General features: G+C 42.6%; 2 protein-coding genes across 9 annotated transcripts; both read right to left on the bottom strand.

Annotated features, from left to right (window-relative positions):
* Window positions 1-117: 117 nt before the first annotated feature.
* LOC115343151 (migration and invasion inhibitory protein) lies at window positions 118-11386 on the bottom strand. 6 transcript variants are annotated; one of them, XM_030018756.1, is made up of 11 exons: window positions 7609-7752; window positions 6068-6234; window positions 5779-5966; window positions 4272-4763; window positions 3532-3634; window positions 2961-3072; window positions 2692-2756; window positions 2125-2254; window positions 1649-1745; window positions 676-783; window positions 118-367 (listed from the first exon to the last, which is right to left on the bottom strand). In XM_030018756.1, the coding sequence occupies exons 3-11, from the start codon at window positions 5947-5949 to the stop codon at window positions 203-205; spliced, it is 1443 nt and encodes a 480-aa protein (XP_029874616.1). In that variant the 5' UTR covers window positions 5950-5966; window positions 6068-6234; window positions 7609-7752; the 3' UTR covers window positions 118-202. The 6 variants fall into 6 exon arrangements, with proteins under 6 accessions (XP_029874616.1, XP_029874617.1, XP_029874615.1 ...); XM_030018757.1 differs by having other exon boundaries at window positions 5779-5987; window positions 6068-6214; XM_030018755.1 differs by having other exon boundaries at window positions 6068-6214.
* Window positions 8375-21793, bottom strand: MFN2 (mitofusin 2). 3 transcript variants are annotated; one of them, XM_030018745.2, is made up of 19 exons: window positions 21679-21793; window positions 21148-21301; window positions 20733-20977; window positions 19879-20014; window positions 19353-19515; window positions 18666-18790; window positions 18248-18356; window positions 18048-18155; window positions 17497-17650; window positions 17193-17260; window positions 16899-17020; window positions 16442-16568; window positions 15617-15721; window positions 14965-15067; window positions 14065-14285; window positions 13764-13913; window positions 12620-12816; window positions 12103-12237; window positions 8375-11435 (listed from the first exon to the last, which is right to left on the bottom strand). In XM_030018745.2, exons 3-19 carry the CDS (start codon window positions 20905-20907, stop codon window positions 11366-11368), a joined length of 2268 nt encoding a protein of 755 aa, XP_029874605.1. In that variant the 5' UTR covers window positions 20908-20977; window positions 21148-21301; window positions 21679-21793; the 3' UTR covers window positions 8375-11365. The 3 variants fall into 3 exon arrangements, with proteins under 3 accessions (XP_029874605.1, XP_029874604.1, XP_029874607.1); XM_030018744.1 differs by having other exon boundaries at window positions 20733-20911; window positions 21679-21792; XM_030018747.1 differs by lacking the exons at window positions 21148-21301; window positions 21679-21793 and adding an exon at window positions 20495-20585 and having other exon boundaries at window positions 20733-20844.
* Window positions 21794-21876: the final 83 nt, after the last annotated feature.

The raw sequence follows: 21876 nt of genomic DNA, 5'->3' as shown, positions 1-21876 counted from the left end.
TAGAAGTAGCTGCAAAAGGCAAAAAAGAAAAGTGAAAAAACATAGTTGAATGTACAAACTCTCATATATGTGCATTGGTTGCTCACGTATGTGCACGACTATGAAAACTAGGAAAAATCTGTTCAAAGATTTATTTTTATCCAAATAGAGTTGTTTCCACACCCTTTGCCCATCCCTTCCCCAGGGCAATCATGTCAGTAGTTCACAGAGTTGAGGCAGTCGGATTTAAATTTGGAGCTGCTCTGTAGTGTCCTGGTTTGTTTTGCTCCCTCTGCTGAGAAGCACTGCTAAATCTGAAGTGTGTCAAGTGGGTCAGGTTCAGAAGCTGGTCAGTTCTGGTTCTTCCTGACAATCTGGACACCGAGTTCTGGAATCCAAATAAAGAGGATATTAATCAAAGAATGCAAAAGTGACTTTTGCCATTTTGATGAAGATTGGCGAGCTGAACAGGCTTTTCCCTGTTATCCAGCTCCATTTGCTTTTTTGTGTCCGTGCACACTAGGTTACACAGCAGCGGAAGGAAAATGTTTCCCTGTGGAGATAAGGAGATAATCTTCCAGGCATTTTCGTTTGTTCAGCCATCAATGATTATTATGCCCTTTAGAGAGACAGGATTGCAATTCCCAGCTGTGCAATTCACAGCACCTCCAGGGACTCTTAAGGGGCTATTCTTACCAGGCGAGGATGGTGAGAAGGCTTCTCTTCCAGTGAAGCTCGCAGATCCAAACTGCTGAGCCTGGGATTGCTGGAAGGGATGATATTTTCCCAGCCAGCCAGGCAATGCTGTGAAAAGAGATGGGAATGCTGCACTGGAGTGCTTTACCTTTTTAACCTATTGTCACCTGTTAGCTGTAAATAGTAACTTCTGCACAGGGAGGTTTTAGCAAGTAATTAATTAAGTTTTGAGGAGTTTTATAGGACTAACAGGAAAGAGAAGAAATCTCTAATGAAACAAAACTGCTTAGCTGTCCCCTCTTCCACCTTTCAGTGGCTAATTATTTCTAAACTGATCTCCTGCTCTGTGAACTTAAGCACCCAACCTCTCTGAACCTGTCTCAACTGACTCATCCAGTTTCCTAAACCTCAAAACCAGGCCTCTTCCTACCTCTTCCCTGGAAATCTCTACGCCAGGGCTAGATCTGATTAGTACTACTGCCTGCAGCATTGCCTAGTGGCTGGAATACAGGACCAACTCTACAAAAACAGTTTTAAATCCACCCTTGCCACTCTTGATTTTGCCTGGCCCCTATACACTGTGAATACTTCACAGAAGCTTATGTTTTAGACTCCCTAACTTTTGTGGAAAGAAACAGGCACTCTTAGGTATGGTTCATTGTATTGAAAGGTCAATGCCTGAAATAAGTCAGCTGAATCATGCCCCAGAAGTATACAGCTCCATATGGCACTTTCTTTTTCTCAGTGTAAAGCATTTGGAGATATGTCCATATACTTTATGCCAGTTATACAAAGGTATGAACACAGAAGCACACACCAATGTTTTTTCTTGTTATCTCAGTGACGCAGATCAGAAATTTTAGTGGAAACCCTGCCAGGGGGACGAGTCCCAGATTCTCTTTCCTTCTTGTGCTGTAAAACAATGCCCAGCCTGGGCTGTGCCATCAGTACCAGCAAGAAGACAGCAACTTACTGAAGGTAATGCTAGATTGTCGGCCGGTTCAAAGCTCTTCCTGCGATGGGCTTTGTATTTGTAGGCAGGCATAAGGGTAGACCTGGGAATGCTGACCCTGCAACCACACAAAGGAAGTAACTGCCTACACCTTCGACAATGCAGAGGAAATTTGCATGCCTTCCCCACTCAGAATCCAGGGTCTAATCCCAAAGCAAACCAAGCAAACCAGTTTTGGATTAGGGCATTAGACACTTAACATGTACATTCAGATTCTGGACCAAATTCAGATAAACATGCATTTCTCACTGACTTCAAAACTGTTTCTGCTTATGGAAAAGATCAGTAGGGAATTTTTAAGCAAGATATCTCTGCCCTGAGAACAGCAACCTTCTACAGAGCTATTCTGATGCTGTTTTCTCCCTTACATGATCAGCTTTTTCTTCCCTACTGTTTCCTTGAGTTCTGCATATTACAAAGCAATAATTCTTATCTACCTGACATAGGCTGGCTCTTCCAGTGTCTCTGCAGGCTGCTGAGTACGTGGGATCTTACACACGGGGCAGGTAGATTCTGAATCGACAGGGACAGTGAAGAGGCGCTGGTTTAATCGATAACAGTAAACACCTGCCACAGAGTAACAAACCGTCATGGTATTTCTAGTTTGTCAGAAGGTTCCTCAACCCAATCAACAAAGCTGTGTTCTACCACAGTGCTGCACATGCATTCTATAGAAAGAGCTGCTTTTCCTGAAATATTTCACTTTTACATTTCCAGTCCCCAAATAAGTTCCTAAAAAGCAAACCCAAAACTTGAACCTCCTCAACTTAAAAAGAGAACATTAGCCAACTACAAGAAACCCTGACAAAATCAGATGACACTGATTGAGAGAGGATCCCTAGAAGACTCAAGTATCTTTGGAGTAGGAAGTTGAATCTGGTTCAGAAGCTGCAGCTAAAAGTAACACATTCTTCCTTATCTTGCATGATGTGGGGCGCTCTCAGAATGACAGGCAAAGACTGCTCAGTTATCTGAAACTGGATTAGGAAGAAAACTGATCTTACACTTATGCAAACTGGTTATCAAATCTGGTTCTTGTTCAGGAACTATGTCATCCAAAGCCTCAGGCCTAAAGAAACATGCAAACGAATCAGTTAGTGACGGGGTCAGGCCCTGTGAACAGCCCCACCTTTTCCAAGCATACATTTCTGATTGGGAGATAAATAAAGGCCTACAAAGCCACTCTTACAATTTACCACTCCAATCAGACTATACTTCTCACTACTCTAAAGGCATACATTGCTGCTTCAGCCCTTCCCCGATACCCACTTACTCCAGGTGCTGCTCATGAACACACGCTTCTCTGTTGGCCTGTCGGAACTCATGCAGCTCAGAAAAGTATTGGTCAGATTCTTCTACTACTGAAGAATTTGTATCTAGGAGCCCTGAGAACGCCAAGAAAAGTGAAAAGTTCAAGGATTGACCAAATTTGGGAAAGCATCAAAGCAAGCCTCATACAAAACAGTGAAAAGAACCAAAGGTCTGAAGCACCAAAATGGATAATGAGAAGAACATGCCATCATGTCAGGCCAGAGATTTACTGCGTGGTTTGTGTCCCTTACTGCATTCATTCATTTCGGCTACTTGGTATCCCCTCAGCTTTGCCGTTTGCTGCCTGGATTCCCATACCACTGCCACTTCACTGTTCCAGGAAAGCACAGGTCACCTCTGGCTTGGACAGGGAATGGCTTCCGACAAAACTGCAGCTCCTCCGCTGAGACCTGCTACGTGGGCTCTAGGTCTGCAGTTGTGTCACACCTCAACTTAAAGGGGTCGTAAACTGTGTTTTAACTCTTTATATTACCACATCATGCTGAGAGCTTTGCTTCAGATTTAGGATTCACCTGCAATCCAGTCATAGCCCAGGAAAGGACGCACAGACCAGCTGCTCAGAGGTATGGTATATTCTTCAGGGTCAGACTGAAAAGTCACATGACCAGCTTCCTTCTGGGAAGAAAACAATTCATAAAGACTTCCTATACATCTAGCACGACATTCAAATGTACAGCTTAGGAGACAACTAGCGGCTGTTCAAATGGGATAGCTGCAGCTTAGTTTGAGGCTGGATTCTATCTATGACTCTACCAGTAATATGCTCACCAGCCTTTTGTCTTCTCAATTCATAAAACAGAGAGAGGATGCAGGGGACTTGCCTGGGCTAAGGCAGTATTTTTCAGGGCTTTAAACAAAACGCTGACTTCCCTGCATCACACATCCCCAAACATCAGGCCACCTGCGCTACCTTGGAGGATGATCATGGCAATATCCTGCCCTTCACGCTTAAAGAAACAACCTGTGTAGCAGCTGCACTGCACCAGGCTCTTCTCCCTGAGCATATGACTCACATATGCAAATGACATGGAGTCATACAGTGAAGTGCTCAAGTTTTCTTCGGTTCAAGGGCTAAGGAAAGCAGGGCCTGAACAAACTGCCAACAGCCCCTGGCTGCTAAGGCTAGGAACAGTTCTGACCCCAACTTGCAATTCACACAGTGGGAACAGGGCAAGCAATGTTCTCCTGACCCTTTCTCCCCATCCGTCTATTGACTTACAAAAATAAGCAAAGCATTGGTTTCACCATTTACCTTCAACTCTTTGGACTGAGATGTCAGCAAGATTGATTTAGGGATTATGGGCTCTCTAATGACCACATGCTGCTTACTGGTCTCTTCACTTTGTATTCTGCTCAGTGATGGGTCCAGATGACCCTTAAGCTGTTTCTTCTCATGGAAACCAGGTAGCAGAGTGGACTGTTTTCTGTTCTCTCCACGTCCCAGCAGGAAGGATTCTTTCTCCGGACTTCCTCGAGCATAGCCATCCCTATCCACTCCGGAGGTTTCTCTGCCACACATAATGATTGCAGACACTGGCATAACGTTCTTCTCTTTCCCAGGAAAGCTGGAATCCAAACCTACTGCTTCGTGCATCTTCGCTTGTTGTTGCTGTACCCCTCTGTCATTGCTGCTGTGTTTAAGAGATGAACAGAAGGCTGCTCTGGCTGCGTAAGCTCCGGGTTCCACAGACACCAACACCGCAGGATCAGCTGTAGACGTCACAGCATTGACCTGACTTTCCTTCTGTAAGGACAGAGACTCTCATACCACATGGCATCATTCAGCTTACAATTACCTTTCATTAGGACATTTTGTGGGAGCATAATCATGGACTCAACGACAGATCAATATGATCATAGTTGAAGACCCTTTACTAGAGCATCAGACATCATTTTATACATTTGTTACATCTGTACATGTGTTTAGCTATTTTACTATTGGTTACACACATTATTCATGCACTGTCCACGTGCCTAGTTACACTTAATGATTGGTTATATCAACACTGTACACGCGCATAGACATAAGACATAATTGGTTATACTAACTAAAACATGCGAAACTTGTCTCAGTCTAATTGGTCAAGATAAACTGCCGAATTGAGGTTCTTTGTGCCAAGTTCCCTTTATCATGGAATGCGCACCTGTGTTCTCCTAATTGATATCTTATTTTTGTCTTCTTGTTTATTCTGTTCAAGGCCTTCTAAAGGCGTCTGGAATGCTCTTGTGACCGTTAGCTAAATATGTTCCCACAACATTTCACTCAGTAAGAGAAAAATCAACCTCTCATTCTAGTCTGCTCACCCCTTTAAATTCCTGTGGGGAAAAAAGCAATATCCTTGTGTTATTCATGAGACATTATTAAGTGGTTGGAGAAGATAAGAAAGGGATCCACTTCCAGCCAAATGCAGCTTTTCCCAATTTGAGGAACTGCTAAACTTTCAGCCTTTGTGCTTAGAAAACATAACAGGATTACATTCCACAATGTTCATTCCTATCTTAGATTAAGAAACCTACATTTCTTAGGCAGGAACTGATGTCTGAACCCTTTGCAAGGAAAACATATTGGAGACCACAGGATAAACAATAAACAAAGTCTAGCTACTTTTCTAACAGACTCCATATTCCACATTCCAATTTCTACCAGCTCCTCCATGTCCGTATGTCTCCTTTACCACACCACTTCATAGGCGGAGCTGCTGCCTATCACACAAGGCCCATTTGCTTGTCAGCACTTCCAGCACAGACACAACACATACCCCTCTCTTGGCCACAGGGACAGATATTTCAGTAGATGTTCTATTACGAAGAGATGCTGGAAAGAGTGGCTTGCTGGGAAGTCTTTGTCTGATCTCTTCCTGCTTCATTCTGAGCCTTTGTAGAAGTTCCTGGTTGGCCTGACGTAGCCTCTTCAGGTGCTCTAATTCCATCCTATGAAAACATTTTCCTGTAAAGCCAGAAGGGTGAACTACATAAATGGAAGCATTAAGCGAAGAAGCAGACCCAGGAGAAACCACTTTCGGGGGACTTTTCATAAAAACCACTTACAGCTGTTAGAATGTTGGGAGTGTTGATCATTGCTCCTGAGAAATCAGCCAGTCTCAAAACTCTTTATGCTAAGAACTAGCACCACTGCATACTTCTCTCCCCTCAGATGTACTGTCAAATATTTTGCACCCAGAAACCGGCAGCTGACTGAAGAGAGACAAGGCACTCTTACAGAGGAAACAATAAGCATGAAAAAAGTCACATAAAAAAGCCAAATAAGAGACATTTGATTTAGAGGCTGAGATTCAGGACCACCTTATGTAATTCTGCTTTAACATTCTGAGCATCAAAATTTATATTGTGATAATACCAGGATGCTCATCAGTTCAAAATATGAACAATGAATATGAATGTATTTACTACATCAAAAAAAAATACTGAGTCAAAACTGTCCTCCACATTCCCCAGGCGGGAATATTCCAAAAGGCTCAATTATGACTCTGGACTAGGGCTCAGACAATTCCAATCCCACGCGTTAATCACCAAGGGTTACTGCCGTTTTACTCGAAGAGGGGAAAAAATGAGTTAATAAATAAATAAATAGATAAATAAATAAAGCTCAGTTTGACGGGAAGGCTGTCACACTGTTCAACATGTTTACATCAGAAGCTCCTCTAAATTTGCAGAAAGTGGGTTTTTTAAATAGAACAAAACAAAACAAACCCCTAAACCTAACCCCCACACTGCTTTTGGCTAGAGTGCTCAATTGTGTTCTCAAGAACACTATGTGCTTCTCTATGACCTTTTCTTCCAAAGGATCCCTAAGCCCTTCTCCAAAGCTCATCTGATTTGTTTTTGCATCTGCTACCTTGGCAACTGGACACGAGGAATCAAATGCATATGCTGTACAACAGCACTGGGACGACCGAAGAGCAGTGCTAACAATCAAAAAACTACAGCATATCTTTTTGTTACAAGAATAAGCGAGAGGTGCACTACTGAACGTAAAATAGAAATACCAGTCTTGAGGCACTGAATTTGAGATCATTTGAACAAAACAGAAGTTCTCACAGTATTCACAGGACAAAGCTAACAGCATCCTCTCATCATTGCTCATCGGAAAGCAAATACTCCGAAAATAACATTAGTCAAGGGACTTTCTGGAAGGGTTTTACCAGATGAGATCCACTCTTAGCATAATCTACAAGAAGCTGTTAGTCCTTCATGCTCAACCCCAAGGGCTCAAGCTTATGAAACTGCTTTAGTCTGAATCCTTTGTGAAAAGGAGCTTAGCTTCTCGCAGTTAAAAATAAATAACGGTTGTCTCGGGAGCTAAAAACTCTCATCTCTGCAAGAAAGTTGACTAACACCTAAGCCGAGCTTCCCAGGGCTGTTTCTGCGCAGACGCGCTGGTTCAGCTCTCCCATGCCCACGAGGAAGGGAAGACGGCCCCGAGCATTGTAAAATTCCGCTCCCCCCTCCAAAAGACCAGCCCGGCAGCCGACGGAGAACTGGTCTCGCCAGGCCATGCGGCTCCAGCGCTGCGGATGTTCAAACTCCCCGCGCTCTCCCCCCGCCGACCCCCGCGTTTTCAGGCCCACCTGCGCCGCACCCCGCCGCTCCGAACGGCCGGGTCGCCAGGCGATCCCGCGGCCGGGAGATCCCCGCCCTCGCTCCAGCCCCCGCCGGGATTCCCCAGGGCGGCCCCGGCCCGGCCCGGCCGTCCCCGCAGCCGAGCGGCCGCCCGCCGCGGACGGGCCCGCCCCGCGGCTCCCGGCATGCGCGGGGCCCGAGGCGCCACCCGGCGGCGGCAGCCGGCCCGGGCCGGGCCGCGGAGGAGGCGGGAGAGCCGCTCCCGAGCCGCCGGCCGGAGCCCCGGCAGGGTGCTAGAGCAGGGCAGGAGGCGGCCGCCAAGTTCCTCCTTTTGGGTTCCTGAAATCGCCGCAGCTCATTGTCTGAACGGACCGCGTACCCCCAACTCCTCCAGAAGCCAAAAGGAAGCCGTTTTGGAAATTTATCACGGGAAATCTACCCTTTTCTCTTCTAAGACGCACCATGTGATGTTCACCACAGTTTCAGTCTATTGCTGCAGTATTTGCTGACCATTACTTGCTACAACATTCTCAAGAAATCACTGATTCAATACTAACATTTTTAGTGTAGCTTAAGAAGGAATCTCTCAAACTTTCTATCAGATAATTCAGTATCACTGATCTCCTTGTTAATTTTCACAGTAAGAACACAGATAAAAGGTCACTATTCTCAAACATGCAATTTACTACAACACGGCAGCATATCATCATCTGAATATATTATACTTACACTTGAAGACTTTGTATCATGACACGCAGAATACATCAGGAGAAATATTTTTCCAATTCATTTTTATTTTGGTTTCCATTGTTTACAGCATTGATACAGGAATAATTCATGCAAATTTATCACCTTAAATACAGCAGAGAGAAAACTCACTGGTAAGAGTATTTTGAAGAGCTCCACCAACATAACACAATGAGAAAAATAAGTAGCAGCAATAAGATAAAGTGCATTTAGCTGACCTTCTTTAACTCTTAAGAGTTCAGGGAAGATTGTTTTTGGAATTACCTGTTCTAAGGATTAGTTTATCATTCTTTATGAAAACCAGAAGAGAACAGCCTCCTTGCTGATAGCGTTCATTCCTCCACCACTCTGAATTGAAGAAGTACAGCTGTATTTTATTTAAGAGGAATCCAGCTCATAGGCCTTCTGTTAAAAGTTTGATTCGTGATCACTCAGGCTTCTAAGGACAAGGGTTACACACATACTTAAAAATTCTTCCCTGCCATGTTAGCGGTTTTGCTTCTCAAAAAATTCAAGCGGTTCTTTCCCCTGTTTTATAGGTTAGGTTTCAGCGTACAGTGAGAATGCCTACATCACCAAAATCTGAACAGTGTCAGAAACACACACATTGGGAAGACACCAGATTCTAAGAATGCACCAATCTCTTTTTCCTTTACAGATTAGACACTGGCTTAAAGATCAGCTCATTTATCAGATTTCCCCTACAGGCCAGCTGAAGAGATGCTAACACCGCACGTCTTCAAAAGCAAGGTCAGCATTTCAGGTAGCCTACAGCTGCTGAGCAGTAGTACATCGTCATCTCCCTCTACCTAGAACTGACAGTTTCCTGGTGTATTAGGGATGTGCTTCATGTTTAACTCAATAGCATAGTCCATAGCCTATTATGCATGTGTATGTGATCGCCTGAGACTAGAGATCCGAATTTATTCACATACCTACAGCAGAGTAACAGTGGACGATTCCATTTATTCCAGTATACTTCACCACAAGCCCAGGGAACACACTTCTAGAGGCAAGGACTCAAATTTCTTTCTTACTCATTCTCAGATCTGATCCAAGCCATATTTAGGTCCTGGTGGTTGCCTGAGGAAACCAGTAATGGCCAATGAAGCCCTCTGATGAAAATGGCTTTTCAGTTTGGGTTGGATTCAAAGCTGTCTACTGGAAGTGAAAGGTTTGTTTGCTTCCTGCATTCCAGGGATATAACAAGAGTCTCACTGCCAGCTCCTACATGATCAAGAAACTTCAAGTCTTACTGCAAAGCTTAGCACAGCCTAAAGTACTTACTGACATTTCACTATTTTTATTCCCTCAATTATCAGGCAGCTGCTTCTTTCTGGAACTTTCGTGACACATGAAACCGGAGACTTGTCACAGCAACATATATTCACACCTTAGCATGAACGAGAAATCCTAAGGCCAGCTGATAGCATCTTCAAGTGAAAAGTCTCATTTTCAATAAGAAAAACACCCCACTGCTTACTAGTCCTGAATTCAGCTAGGACCTGCTCAAGAACAGCCCAAATTCTCTGAAGTCTGATGCTGAACAGATTTAGGTTGTCACTAACTTCAGAACTGCTGGATCTGATTCTGGATTCCTCAGATATTTTGTGGGGAACAGAAAGGCTATACCCATCACATGGCAAAACACTGACCCACCAAAGTGGAAAAGAAACTCTGCAACATAGGAACATAATCCTGGTACTACTGAAATCAGTGGGAACTTCTCCTCTATCAATTCCAACAGGAAGAGACTCCAGTCTTTACAATTCCCAAACCTTATACTCCAAATTCAAAATTGCTTCAGGGCAAAACTCAATGATTAAATTAACCTATTTGCAGATAAAGAATGTCTTTAAAAAAAATAAGTTGCCTTAACCCATTCTTGCCCTGGCATGAAACACAAGGGACAGGTCTCCCCCCTGCCCCAGAGGAGTGGCGCTTGGCAGTTCATTCTCATACTTTTAACAGAAGAGAAACAATATCAAATCATATCACTGCATGGACTGTAACATCCTTTGGGAACTCTACATGATGCAAAATCTCTTACAGTTTGTAATCCGCATGCTGTTCTTGTGGCCAAATAGTGGTAATGGAATTCCAAAGGCCTGCTTCCAGAAACACAGCTGTGCATTTCCAAAAAAACCCCACATTCATCAACTTATCTCATAAGGCAGTTCATTACATTCTGTCAACTGGCTTTTCTTTCCTATTTTTCTTTCTCAACAAGCTGCCAAATTATCAGCACTACCTCCTTCACAGGAGCTAGTTATGTCTTGGCAAACTATTTGTCCATGACATGAAACGGGCCAGACTGTATTATTAAAGAGCTCGTAAGAGGAAGAAACTAACTCCAAAGACAATAAGCTTACCAAAGCAAAATCTTAGTCCCTCTTGCTCTGGAAGAGAACTGAGTTTTGTTCATAGGTTTAAACATACTGACAGTAATAAACCTTTCTATGAAGGGACACGGTGATTCTCTGTCATGTTCTACAATAACAGAATATTATCCTAAAAGATAGGCCTGCATGGGCTATAAATGCATTGTGAAACCATCATTACGTCTGTGTGCACAGGATCTGTGTTAGACACAGCTGCTTGTCACACATACATAAACTTGGGGCTTGGAAGTCAAAAGTTCTATCTTCATGTAGTAAAATCAATGACTCCATAAAGAGGTGTCAGAATAACTTTTAACCTGATAAACACTTGGGTTTTTGTTTTAAATTTGTTACTCTACTTGATTTTGCTTTAAAAAGCCCCCTGTAAATGTATGAAGCACACATTCCTTCTGAAGGAGCCTGGTCTCACAAGAAGGAAAAAGAACAGTTATAAACAGCTAGTGTTTAGAGGTGGGACACAAAACAGGGAAGCAGAATCCTGTTGTTCACACAGCAACTGGAAACATAGCAATAGGTTTTTGCTCATTCCCTTTAGGGAATTCCATCACCCACCATGTTCTCTGCAGTAATTAAGAGAGCACTGAAGGGAAAGTGTTGTTTTTCGCTTCTTCCCACACTATCTGCTTTGCTGCAGGTACTGATGTGTGAACATGTTGAGTTCACTGTCAAGCCAACCCGCTTTATTCCTGCAAGGACAGAAAGTCTCCATTAGGTGAGTAAAATAGCTCTTCTCAAGCCAATCTGAAAGAAGCATGACTAAAACGAGTAAACAGCAAGGCACGGAGAGGAATGCCAGAGGTCCTTTCCAAAATGCTGCTACCATTCCTTGCCCTTCCTCAGGTCAGGAAGACTTGCCTGCTAGCAGTCCCTAGGCTTTGAGGTTCAAACCGAGATCTTGGTCACAACTTCACAGTGATCTTATTGTGTAGATAAGGAACATTTGAAAAATTCTTCCTGATGGCCTTTGCAGGGTGAATAAAAACATCAGACTACTGTGTACAAAGGCGAGGGTGAGACTTTTTGCATAATTTCATAATAACCTGAAGGAGTCTGTAGGAATAGAGGACTGCATGTTTTGATAAATGGAAAGGAACTGTAATTCCAACAAACCAAAAACAAGAAAGAAAAGGTGTTTTGTAAGACAGAAGATTTAAATGACTGTCAACAGTACATGGGAAAGTACATAATGAAAGGGAACACAACCTGGTGGGGAAAGATGCTGACGTCTGCACATCAAATGCTATGACTGAACAAGGGCTGCACAAGGTACACCCTAATCTGAACAGCTTGGGGCAATCCCATGAAAAACAATTGTATGCAAATGTCTGTGTATATGGGATAATAAAATCTCACCTGAGCAATTTTGCTTTGCTCTGCAGTGAATCCAGAACTTCAATTTTTTTATTCATGGCAGAAATTTCCTGCTCAAGGTTCTCCCGTGTGACATCCACTTGCTGACACAAATGAGCAAATGTTCCAGCAAGCTCTCTACGGAACAAGGAGAATAGTTGGCTATGATGAAAAGTAAGATCAAGCACCAAAATTCAAGGAATAAAACCCTTTGTTGTATAGTGATGATGATACTGACTCAGATGTTCATCTTTCCACTTCTGCACAAGAATATGTTAGAGCATCAGAGCAATTTGATTTGAGAGACGGAAGTACATTAAGACTAATGCTTAACAGCACCCAAATACTATATTGGCGATTCAAAACCCCGTAATATTCTTTTAAAACACAGGTATTGTTACACATTTTTAAATCTGAAATTCAATATGCAGACTTATCTTGTTAAAACAGGGAATATCATTAAAAAAAAAACCAAACAACAGAATTTAGATAAGGTTTTAGCTGAAAATAGGCAACTCACTGTTGGACTTGGTGGCTGCAATTAGAACCCGTATAACTGACGATGAGCTGCAATTTCTCACCAGCATACTCTACAAACTGCCGTTTGAAAGCTCTCTCTTTCGCCTTTGTGGTCCAGGTGAGGCGCTCATATACATAAAGGAGCCCATAAAGGCCAAAAGAGAGAGCAATCAGTCTCCAACCCACAGCCTTCCATACCTAGAAAAAGCACAAGGAAAAACAGATGACACAATCATCATCTAGGAATGATGCTAACTCCTAACAATGGTGCCCAGAGCATTGCACTTGTATTCTAGGCACATGAAAACAAGCCAGATAGGTTAACCCTAGCTTGCAAGTGGTTTCATTAGTCAGACAGCTTACTACTGACGTCCAGTCTACAAAATAAAAATACCTAACCTAAACTGCTCGGGTTCTGTATGGATTAACCTTTCCAGCACATTTAAATTACATTTGCAAGCGCAGACAAACTTCGTCTGGTTCACAGAATCCCTGTTTCTGAAGTAAAAGATGTTTTTAAGCAACCATCTCCCCTTTGAGAAATCATCCACCCCTAGACACTGTGACACTAGAATAGTGTGTAGGTATGGAACTGGCACTACAGAAACTTAGATTCTTCCTGCAACAGGAACTAGAGTTACCATGCAACTTCAGTTACAGCTCTTATGCCTCCACAGTTCGGGGAGATTTGAGATTCAAAACACTCATTATTTTCAAAAGACAGAAAAGCAGCAAGTGCTGATTTTCTCTGAAATAAATTAGGCATAGTATCTCAAATTACGTGCTCTCCTCCCCTTCCAGGAAGGAAGATACACATGATCAAAGGCTCTTGGTAGATATTTCTGTCCTGATTCCTTGTAAATGGGAAAAGAAAAATACTGAATTTTTTTTTTATTCTCACAAAAGAACGAGAGACTATTTAATGCTTTTGTAACACACTTTGAAGGGTTATATTTACAACACCAGCTCCAAGCTTAACTGTTATGCAAAATAAGCTCAATATTTATACGCAAATAGAAGATCAAAGGAGAAAGTATTTCACTATCTGTGAACAGCAAACATCTACAGGATCCAGTAGCGCAAGCACTTTTCAAATCAGTGCTCCAACTTTATTTATATAAATGCTGCTCAGATTGCCAACGCACCACACCACCAACCACGATGATTCCCATGGAAGTTCGGGAAGTTAATGAGGCCAGTCCAGTCACCATTGACACCATGAGCTCTTCCTGGGTCATAGAGCCCTGAGGCAAAGGAGGCAGACTGGGATTTGCTGGTGTTAAAGGGCGTTGAACCTAATTAGAAAAGCAGCAACAGAACAAAACAAAAACAAAGAACAGAATAAGAGAAGGCAAGCCCCTGCCCTTCCCACCAAAAAGACTTCAGCAGCCACTGAACCGATGAATATCTCATCTACTCTGATCACTCAATGAGGTGTTATCTTACCTGGTCATTATAGCCCATCAAGGCCCGACGACCATTCTTTGGTCCCAAAAACCTGTTCACCAGCATCGTCCATCCAAGAGAGAAATGGAATTCTATGTCCTCTTGGAAGTCGGCACAAAGCTTGTCACAGTTCAGATCATAGCTGAGCATGAAGCACTGTCGGGGAATTAACATGTCTATCTGGCCCCGCAAAGAGACTGGGAGAAGGGGTTTTAACCCATCTGCACAGACAGAAAATAAAAACATTGAAAAAAAGGCTATTGTGTTCACAAGAATTAATTGGACTTGTATTCTGTAATCAGGGTGGTTATCCCATCCCCCACAGTTATTTTTCTTAGTACCTGGAATTTCCTAAAGCCAAGCATGTTGCAAAGCAAGAGATACATCATGAATTACTATTAAATTCTTAGTTCTTCAGATCAACTCAGAAGGAAATCTTTCCATGGACCCTCCTAAATCCTTACAGGTAGCTGGTGAAGTTTACAGTTTAGCAATAGCTTGGAAAACAGATGCTGAAGGCCAGTTCTAAAAGTGTTTAGGCACCATACTCCTATTAAAGCTTATATTCAGACAGTCACCTAGTTACAAGTCATTCACATTTCATTAGGATCTTGGTCTGAGAATCTCTCAAGTTTCCAAAGTCACAGTTCCTCTCTGTCATGAGGATTAAGCTGATTGTATATATTCATTAGCAAATCACTGCACGAGTTCAGACACAGGAGTGGAAAAAGCAGGAGTAACTAGTCCTCTACACAACAGCATTACTGATCAAGATGGAAACTAAGACAATGCCAGCTGCACATCAGCCATCAGATTAAAGAGAAACCCAGAACATCTACCTAGTTATTTTGCATTACAGTTAAAGGTAAGATAAAGGGAAATACTGCCTGCTGAACTGACCTATCATTTCTTGCTGCATTGTCTGCAGGGAAGCTGTGATTGCATTGGAGCAACGATCTGACATGTTACGGCCCAGGCCTTCCTCAATGTGTTTATGCAGCTCCTGACAAACAAAGAAAGGGTTATTAAGCTTAAAATAAACATAGGTAAGATGCAGGATGCAGGTGCTAAAGCTTGCCAGTTAAAAAAACCTTCCCAGAACAGGAGCACACATTCTGTCTGTCCAATGTTCTAACATTAATTTCATTTCCCCCTCCCCATTCTTCAGTGAAGGAGAGGAAAAAGCAAATCAAAATATCTCACATGTACTCTGTAGTCTAGGAAAAGTTCTGATTGATCTATACAATGTGACACATCATTTGTATTATCAATTTATCAGTGAGATTATTAAAAAAGCCAAAAAACCTATTTCTCCCCCCCCCTTTTTTTTTTTTTTTTTTTTTTTTTTTTTTTGAGATGTTCACTTTTTACAGAAGCTATCCAAATGCAGGAGACATTCTAACAGAATATCTCTCACAATATGAAAAGCTTAGCTCATATCCTAGTTGGAAGAATGTTAAGCATCAAAGAGCTGGCATAATTACTGACCCAGAGCAAAAAAAAGGCCTCTTTAAATTGCTTAACCAACCTGTAAGAACCAAACATCACTTACACTCTTGTAAACTTTAAGAACTACTTGAGATGGATGGAAGTCTGCTTGGTATTCATCTACTAATACTGAAAGTCGTCTGATTTCTTCTGCCATTGCATTTGACACCTAGGGAAACAGCACAGGACAGAGTTTCTATATATTCTGCCCTAGGTAGAGATGGAAAACTACCACTGAAGACATGCATTTCTTAGCAAACACTGCTGAACACTAGGCACCATGATTGTGTAGCTCCATGCAGCTATTGTGTGCCAACTGCAAAATGCAATATTGGTGACTTGCAAAGAAAGAAGATGGCTGAGAATTATGTAGATCTATGCTCTGTATAACAACACAGACAGAAAAAGACTGAGGCAATATAAGACTTCTGAAAAATGAATAGGCCTTTTCTGCATATTTGTAATAGTAAAAATGGCATGTTATTATGGATAGTAAGAAGACTGACATTATTCTAGATTGAAATAATAAGGAAACTTATCTGAAACATTTTAGTATTTTACAAAGCATTTAAGACTGAAATATAGTAGCAATAATAATTCAGACATTAATCAAAGTCTCATTGTTTTTTTTTAAAGCATCTTATATGAGTCTCTCTGAAAGCTTCCCCCAAGGATTCTAGTTTTCATTTTATTACCTCAAGGGGGGAAAAAAAAAAAAAAAAAAAAAAAAAAAAAAAAAAAAAAAAGACTTCTGAAAGCATTTCTTCTCTTCCCATCCATTAAGTCCCACATTTCTAGTACTTCAAACCTTTGTCAGCACTCTGCATTTTTCCCACCATACTGGTAGCTGTTTCAGACAACCAATTTTTCTGCAGCCACTCCTCCTTACCTGCCTCTCCACTTCTTCTGTGATCTGTTTTATTTTCCGCTTGTAGTCTTGAGTAAGGAGCTCCAGCTGTTTGTCAATAAAACCTAAACGTTCCTGTCGTTCCTCTCGCATTTCCAGACAGTAAACTCTGGTGAAAAAGAAGTGCCCATCAAAAAGCCAGACAAACGCATTTTTGATCTACAAATGTAATCTGAATTTCAGAAACAAAACAGATTCTCCTGCCCAAGACCAAAACATGTCAGTATCTACAATACATTGCATACACATGGCACAGGACAAAAGAGAGGTTCTTTCCCCAATACTTTCACAATTCACTAGCAGCAAGACAACCAGTACGTGTTCTTCCCACTCCCAAACATGCTGTAGTCTGCTTTGCATTTTAAATGCTCATATTCCCTTAACTTTCTCCCAGATACAAGCCTCAGTTATGCAAGCACCAAGCATCAGCTCTCCTTACCGCTGTTCCTGGGCAGCAATATGCACAGAATCCATGATGAGACGAACATCTTCCGCAATCTGCTTTGCTCTCACCGTATGCTGCTCAAATTTTGTTTTTACTGCTGACTGCGATATACATTCCTGTATACAAAAGGCAGCCCAATATTAGCAGCAGGCAGAAGCACACTAACAAAACTTCTCCTTCCCATATAATCTATTCCCAAAAGGTTGTCCCACTCCATGTTTACAAACTCTAGTCTCTAGTCTTTCAGGAGTAAAATCTAAAGAGAAGATTAGTACACATAATGCTCACCTCAAATCTTCTCTCGAAGTTCTGAAACTCAAACATTCTTACTTGAAATCCATCTGCCAACGCTCCACCTGAGAGAAGGAAAGTACAAAACAACCACTTAAATTTTGAGAAAGCAATCAGATGTTGGACATAAGGAAATGCTCCTGCTTTCCTTTATCAGCATGTTTGCATTGGCTTCAAGTCACCAGTTTTTGACTGCTCTATTAATAATATGACCCACCCCAATTTTATCCATTTGTTAGAACAATACATTCTCTACTTTCTTCCCTATAAGAAAATGGAAGTTTCTTTTAGCTTTCCTCACCTCCTTCTGGCATCCCTTGAGCCCTCTGAATCCTGGCATTCAGCACTTCTTTCGCTGACACAAAGAAAATTCGATCCCCTGCCTGGGCTCGATCCACCACACCCAGCTCATCTACCAGGAAGCTGGTACACCGCTCCATGTGCTGTCGACGCACCTGAGGAAGAAACAGGACAAAGCCCACATGCAGTTAAATCCACTTTACCCTCCATCTCTTAAAGGTTAGACCAGGCACCCAGATGCCCTCTGCTGGTGTAAGCTACCCATACAAAAGAATAAGAAAAGACACTGCTGTTTTATGGCATCTTCCAGAGGTTATCTGAGTGATCTAACTTCAAAAGGCCCCAGTGAAACTCTTGATTTCCAGCTCAGAAATTTCAAGAGTCATGTCCTGATCACTAGTCTATACTCCCTCTAGTCTCTACACTATGGTAATAAAAATCCAAACTGTAAAACAATCACATACAATACTATGATTCTACCCACAAGGACCACAGTCAAAATGGACTCTATAATATCCATGCAAAGAGAAGGAATTTAAACACAGCACAAACCTCTTCCATGTATTCTGGTTCAGAGGCAGATGCATCCCAGCGGTTATTTAAAATAAATATATTGGGTCGAGACAGACGTTCATTCACCTTGTGAAAGAACTGCTTCTCCTAACCAAAACAGAACAAAACCTCTTAAGATTACTATGTCAAAATTTTTTAACTTTTAGCCAAACTCACTGAACAAGTGGACATGAACATACAGTTTGCATCAGTGTTGATTCAGAATTTGCCACCAAGACAAATACGTCAGCATCTAGACAGAACTTGTCGATCCAACTGTCCAGCTCTGTGGTTACATCAATGCCAGGGCTAGCAATAAAGAGAAAAGAGACATTACCATGCTGTGGAAACAGCAAAAATAGAATTAAAAAAAGTTAGTAAGAAATGTCTTTCACCTTTTCAGGGCATTAATTTCCCGTGTCTGAGCTACACTCTCCTGAGGTGACAGTACAGACTAAAAGGAAGTACCAATCAAGAGGAACTCTGACTGCTAACTACAGGACTTTAGCCATAGATTAGAACAGGGTCAATTTCCTTGATGTTTGTTAAATTTGTATTTGAATACATTTCTGTGATTAATCTGTGATAAGCAGGAAAGGAAAGAAAGGTATTTCTCACCTGTCCATCAACACCAGGTCATCCTTTAAGAGAGGACATTTGGAATTGGGCCACATTACGCTGACTAGGCTGCCAGCATTCAGAAGTTCATCTTGATGAAGGGCATGAGCCAGCTGGTTTACTGTCTATTAAAAAGATGGGTAATTTATAACATTTCCTGTATGCTAAGACCCATTAACACAATTAGCTCTCCTTCAGGGCTGTTCACAGACAGTTTAAGATAAAACCCAATTCCAAATTACTTTCTCCCTGGGAGATTTTCCACATAAAACTTGCTTGAGTCTCCTAGTCAAAAGGCAACCGCCTAGTGAGAGTTTATGAGAAATTTTCCTGTCAGGAAAGGCTACTGAGGAATTATCAGGAAGTCTCTGCCTTCTGTCAGTCATACAGAGCTCAGAACTTCCCGAGTCATCGTTTTGGTTCCCTGCTATCACTTACAAATACAACATTTATCTTTTATCATTTATCTTTTATCTTTTTCATAAAATGAACAAGTTCCATCCTGTAACTTGCTCCATTCGTCCCTTCCTACATGTAACAAAAACCTGTTCTTCGTCTCTACTCCTTTAATGATGAAAATCCTTAACTGTGAAATTCATTCATAGTACTTTAATTTTCTTGTTCCTTCCCTTCTCTGGCACTTCTGAAGAGCTCTTCTCCTTTATCTTATGGTTAAGGAAATTGTACCTTAACACTCTTCTTTTCCTCTGAGCCTTCAGTAAGCAGGAAAGCTTCATGTCCATCTGTCCCTTCTACACGCAAGAAACAATTAGTGGTGTGTCCAATTCCTGAAGGAAGGACTTTGTCCCATAGCATGGCATTTATCACAGTGCTTTTCCCGTTGCTTGTCCTGAAGTCAGATTAAAGAATGGCATAGCTAGGCTTCTGAGATTCAGGTATACTCATTTTGATATTACAGAAAGCAAGTTCTCTAAACCCAAGCAGTATCAGAAGCATTAACAATTTAGGTGCCATAGGTAACTTACAGAAAGACTTTCCTATCTTCTTATTTTAAGAATTCTTCCAAACCAAAGAATTATGTGCTACAATATTTGTAAATTGTAAACAAGAGGACTAGTACCACGGACAGGCATGTTACAAGCAAAAGCTACAGCACTAGTGTTTCTATAAATATTTTTTACTGGCTACAGTCCTAAAGATGCCAGTTGCTTTACTGAGTGGGGAGCATAGGCAACATAAGCACGTGACTCACCTTCCAAAAAAAGCAACTTTCATGTGTCGTCTTGCCAACACTTCACTAATGCCACTGACTTTTGACAGGTAGCCTTTGACTTCCAGCACCTGCTCTTCTGTAGTGACAGGATCAAGCTCTATGTTCTTGTGTGTTTCTAAAATCAAAATACATCATGTCTCTGAATTCCAGAAATCATCTGTCTCAGTACTGGGTGAAACACCTCTTCATGATGTAACACACATAACTAAATGTTTATCTGTGTCCCACCACGTGGGTAGTCTTGACACATGTAATTACACCCTGAGGCAATTTTGCATCAATATTTATCAGCTGGTCTCTTTCGTGTATCTAATAACCATTCTCATCCTTAGGACTGCCTTAAACGGAACACGGCCAACACCTCAAACACTCCAACACTCTTCCAAAAAAAAAAAAAAAAAAAAAAAAACAAAAAAAACATCACCTGTGTCTTAAGCTGTTAAAGCCAATTATTGGCATATGCTACATGCCACTAGCAATGATATGTCTAGGCAAGAATATTGAAACAATTATAGTAAAAAAACCTAAGGGGTCTTGCATAATTTATTAAAAAACGCTCAAACAACAGAAAAACCAAGCATAGCTCACTACCTACCTCAGTTTCCTAACATGTGTGAACTTGTCAGCTTTAAAATATGAACCCTGAACTCCACCCAAATTCAATAAAATCATTTTCTGTTCTTCTTCTAAAAAATGATATATAAACAGACATGCATGTATAAATAAGCACAGGTCTAGCAGCGCTATTTAACTGAATGAGGGGTTTAATCTTTGGGGGAATTGTATGTGGGCGAACCACTGTTACACACTTGTAGTTCAAGAATTCAGCTTACCTTCCAGGAATGAGGAACTCTCATTGATGTATGCAGCCAACTGTTCAAAGATACCATTGATCTTCTTCTTTGCAGTGACAAAATGCTTAAGCGGAGAAGCATTTACCTCAGCCATGTGTCTTTTATCCTTCTTCACTGCAACTATTGACTTGGAACGAGTAAACAACAGGGACATTGCGCTACAGGGAAAAAAACAGTAAATAAAGGTGGCTCACCAAGCGCCGACAGCTATCCAGCTAAGCATCCTACCAAGAACCAGATAAATACACATTTTTAAAAACAACCTTCTTTCTTTCACAAGGAAATTATTCCACCTTCTACAATTGGAAATTACTCATATATCAGAAATAAAAAAAATTCATCTTTCCTTCTCCCTTCCAATAAACAGGCCCCCAGCGATCACTCCTCTGCTTACTTTCAGGATGAGTAACGTTTTCACAAGTGAGGCATGGTCAGCTCGAGTCCCTCTTGAACATGAACGACTGCAGTTTTCCTGCCTTCTCCCTCGCCTTAGCCAGACTCCGTCCCGCAGCTCTTTCAGCGACGCCACGTCCAGCCTGTCCCCGTCCCTGCGGCAGAGGGACCAGGGGATGAGGGACACACGCTGCCAAGCTCCCTGATCGGCCAGGCTCTGCTCCCCCGCCATCCCAGCGCCGGGGGGATGCACTGGGCAGAAGCTCCGGGCGACCGCCCTCGCCTTCTCCTCAGCCCTCAGGGGGAAGGCGGGCCGGGTAATGGCCGGCGCGCGCGACGCAAAGGGCGGGAAGCGCCCCTCTCCCGCTCCCACAAGGCGGCGCGCACCTCAGAGGGGCGGCAGGACCCTGCCGCGGCGGGTCCTCCCCTCCCCTGCCCTGCCCCTGCCGCCTGGGAGGCGACCCCCGAGAGTCCGCTCCGGCCTCGACCGGCTCCCACCGCCCCTATGGCCAGGCACCGCCCCACCTCTCACCTTCACCACCGCTCCCGTACGGCCGCCATGTTACCCCCGCGGCACCGTCATCCAGGAGGCGCGCGGCGCGGCGCGTCATCGCCGCGCGACGGGCGGGCCCCTTCCCGCCGCACCACGGGAGCGGTAGTCTGAGGGCACCGCCCCGCGAGGCCTCACGGGAGGCGCGGGCGGGCAGCACGGCCCCCGGCTCCCCCCCGC

Source organism: Aquila chrysaetos, chromosome 6, assembly GCF_900496995.4.
Source record: "Aquila chrysaetos chrysaetos chromosome 6, bAquChr1.4, whole genome shotgun sequence".
NCBI classification, from domain to species: Eukaryota; Metazoa; Chordata; class Aves; order Accipitriformes; family Accipitridae; genus Aquila; species Aquila chrysaetos.
Note: the sequence above shows the minus strand (reverse complement) of the source record. Positions and strands in the feature narration are given on the sequence as shown.

Coding starts and splice junctions, on each gene's coding strand:
- LOC115343151 (XM_041124602.1), bottom strand. CDS start 5,949: ATGGAATTAGAGCACCTGAAGAGGCTACGTCAGGCCAACCAGGAACTT. Junction 3,073..3,531: donor GGGCTATGACTGGATTGCAG/GTGAATCCTAAA, acceptor TGGCGTTCTCAG/GGCTCCTAGATACAAATTCT. Junction 784..1,648: donor ACAATCTAGCATTACCTTCA/GTAAGTTGCTGT, acceptor CTCTTTTCACAG/CATTGCCTGGCTGGCTGGGA.
- MFN2 (XM_030018745.2), bottom strand. CDS start 20,907: ATGTCCCTGTTGTTTACTCGTTCCAAGTCAATAGTTGCAGTGAAGAAG. Junction 19,516..19,878: donor AAAGTTGCTTTTTTTGGAAG/GTGAGTCACGTG, acceptor ATCTGACTTCAG/GACAAGCAACGGGAAAAGCA. Junction 12,238..12,619: donor TGCAGCCACCAAGTCCAACA/GTGAGTTGCCTA, acceptor CTTGTTCCGTAG/AGAGCTTGCTGGAACATTTG.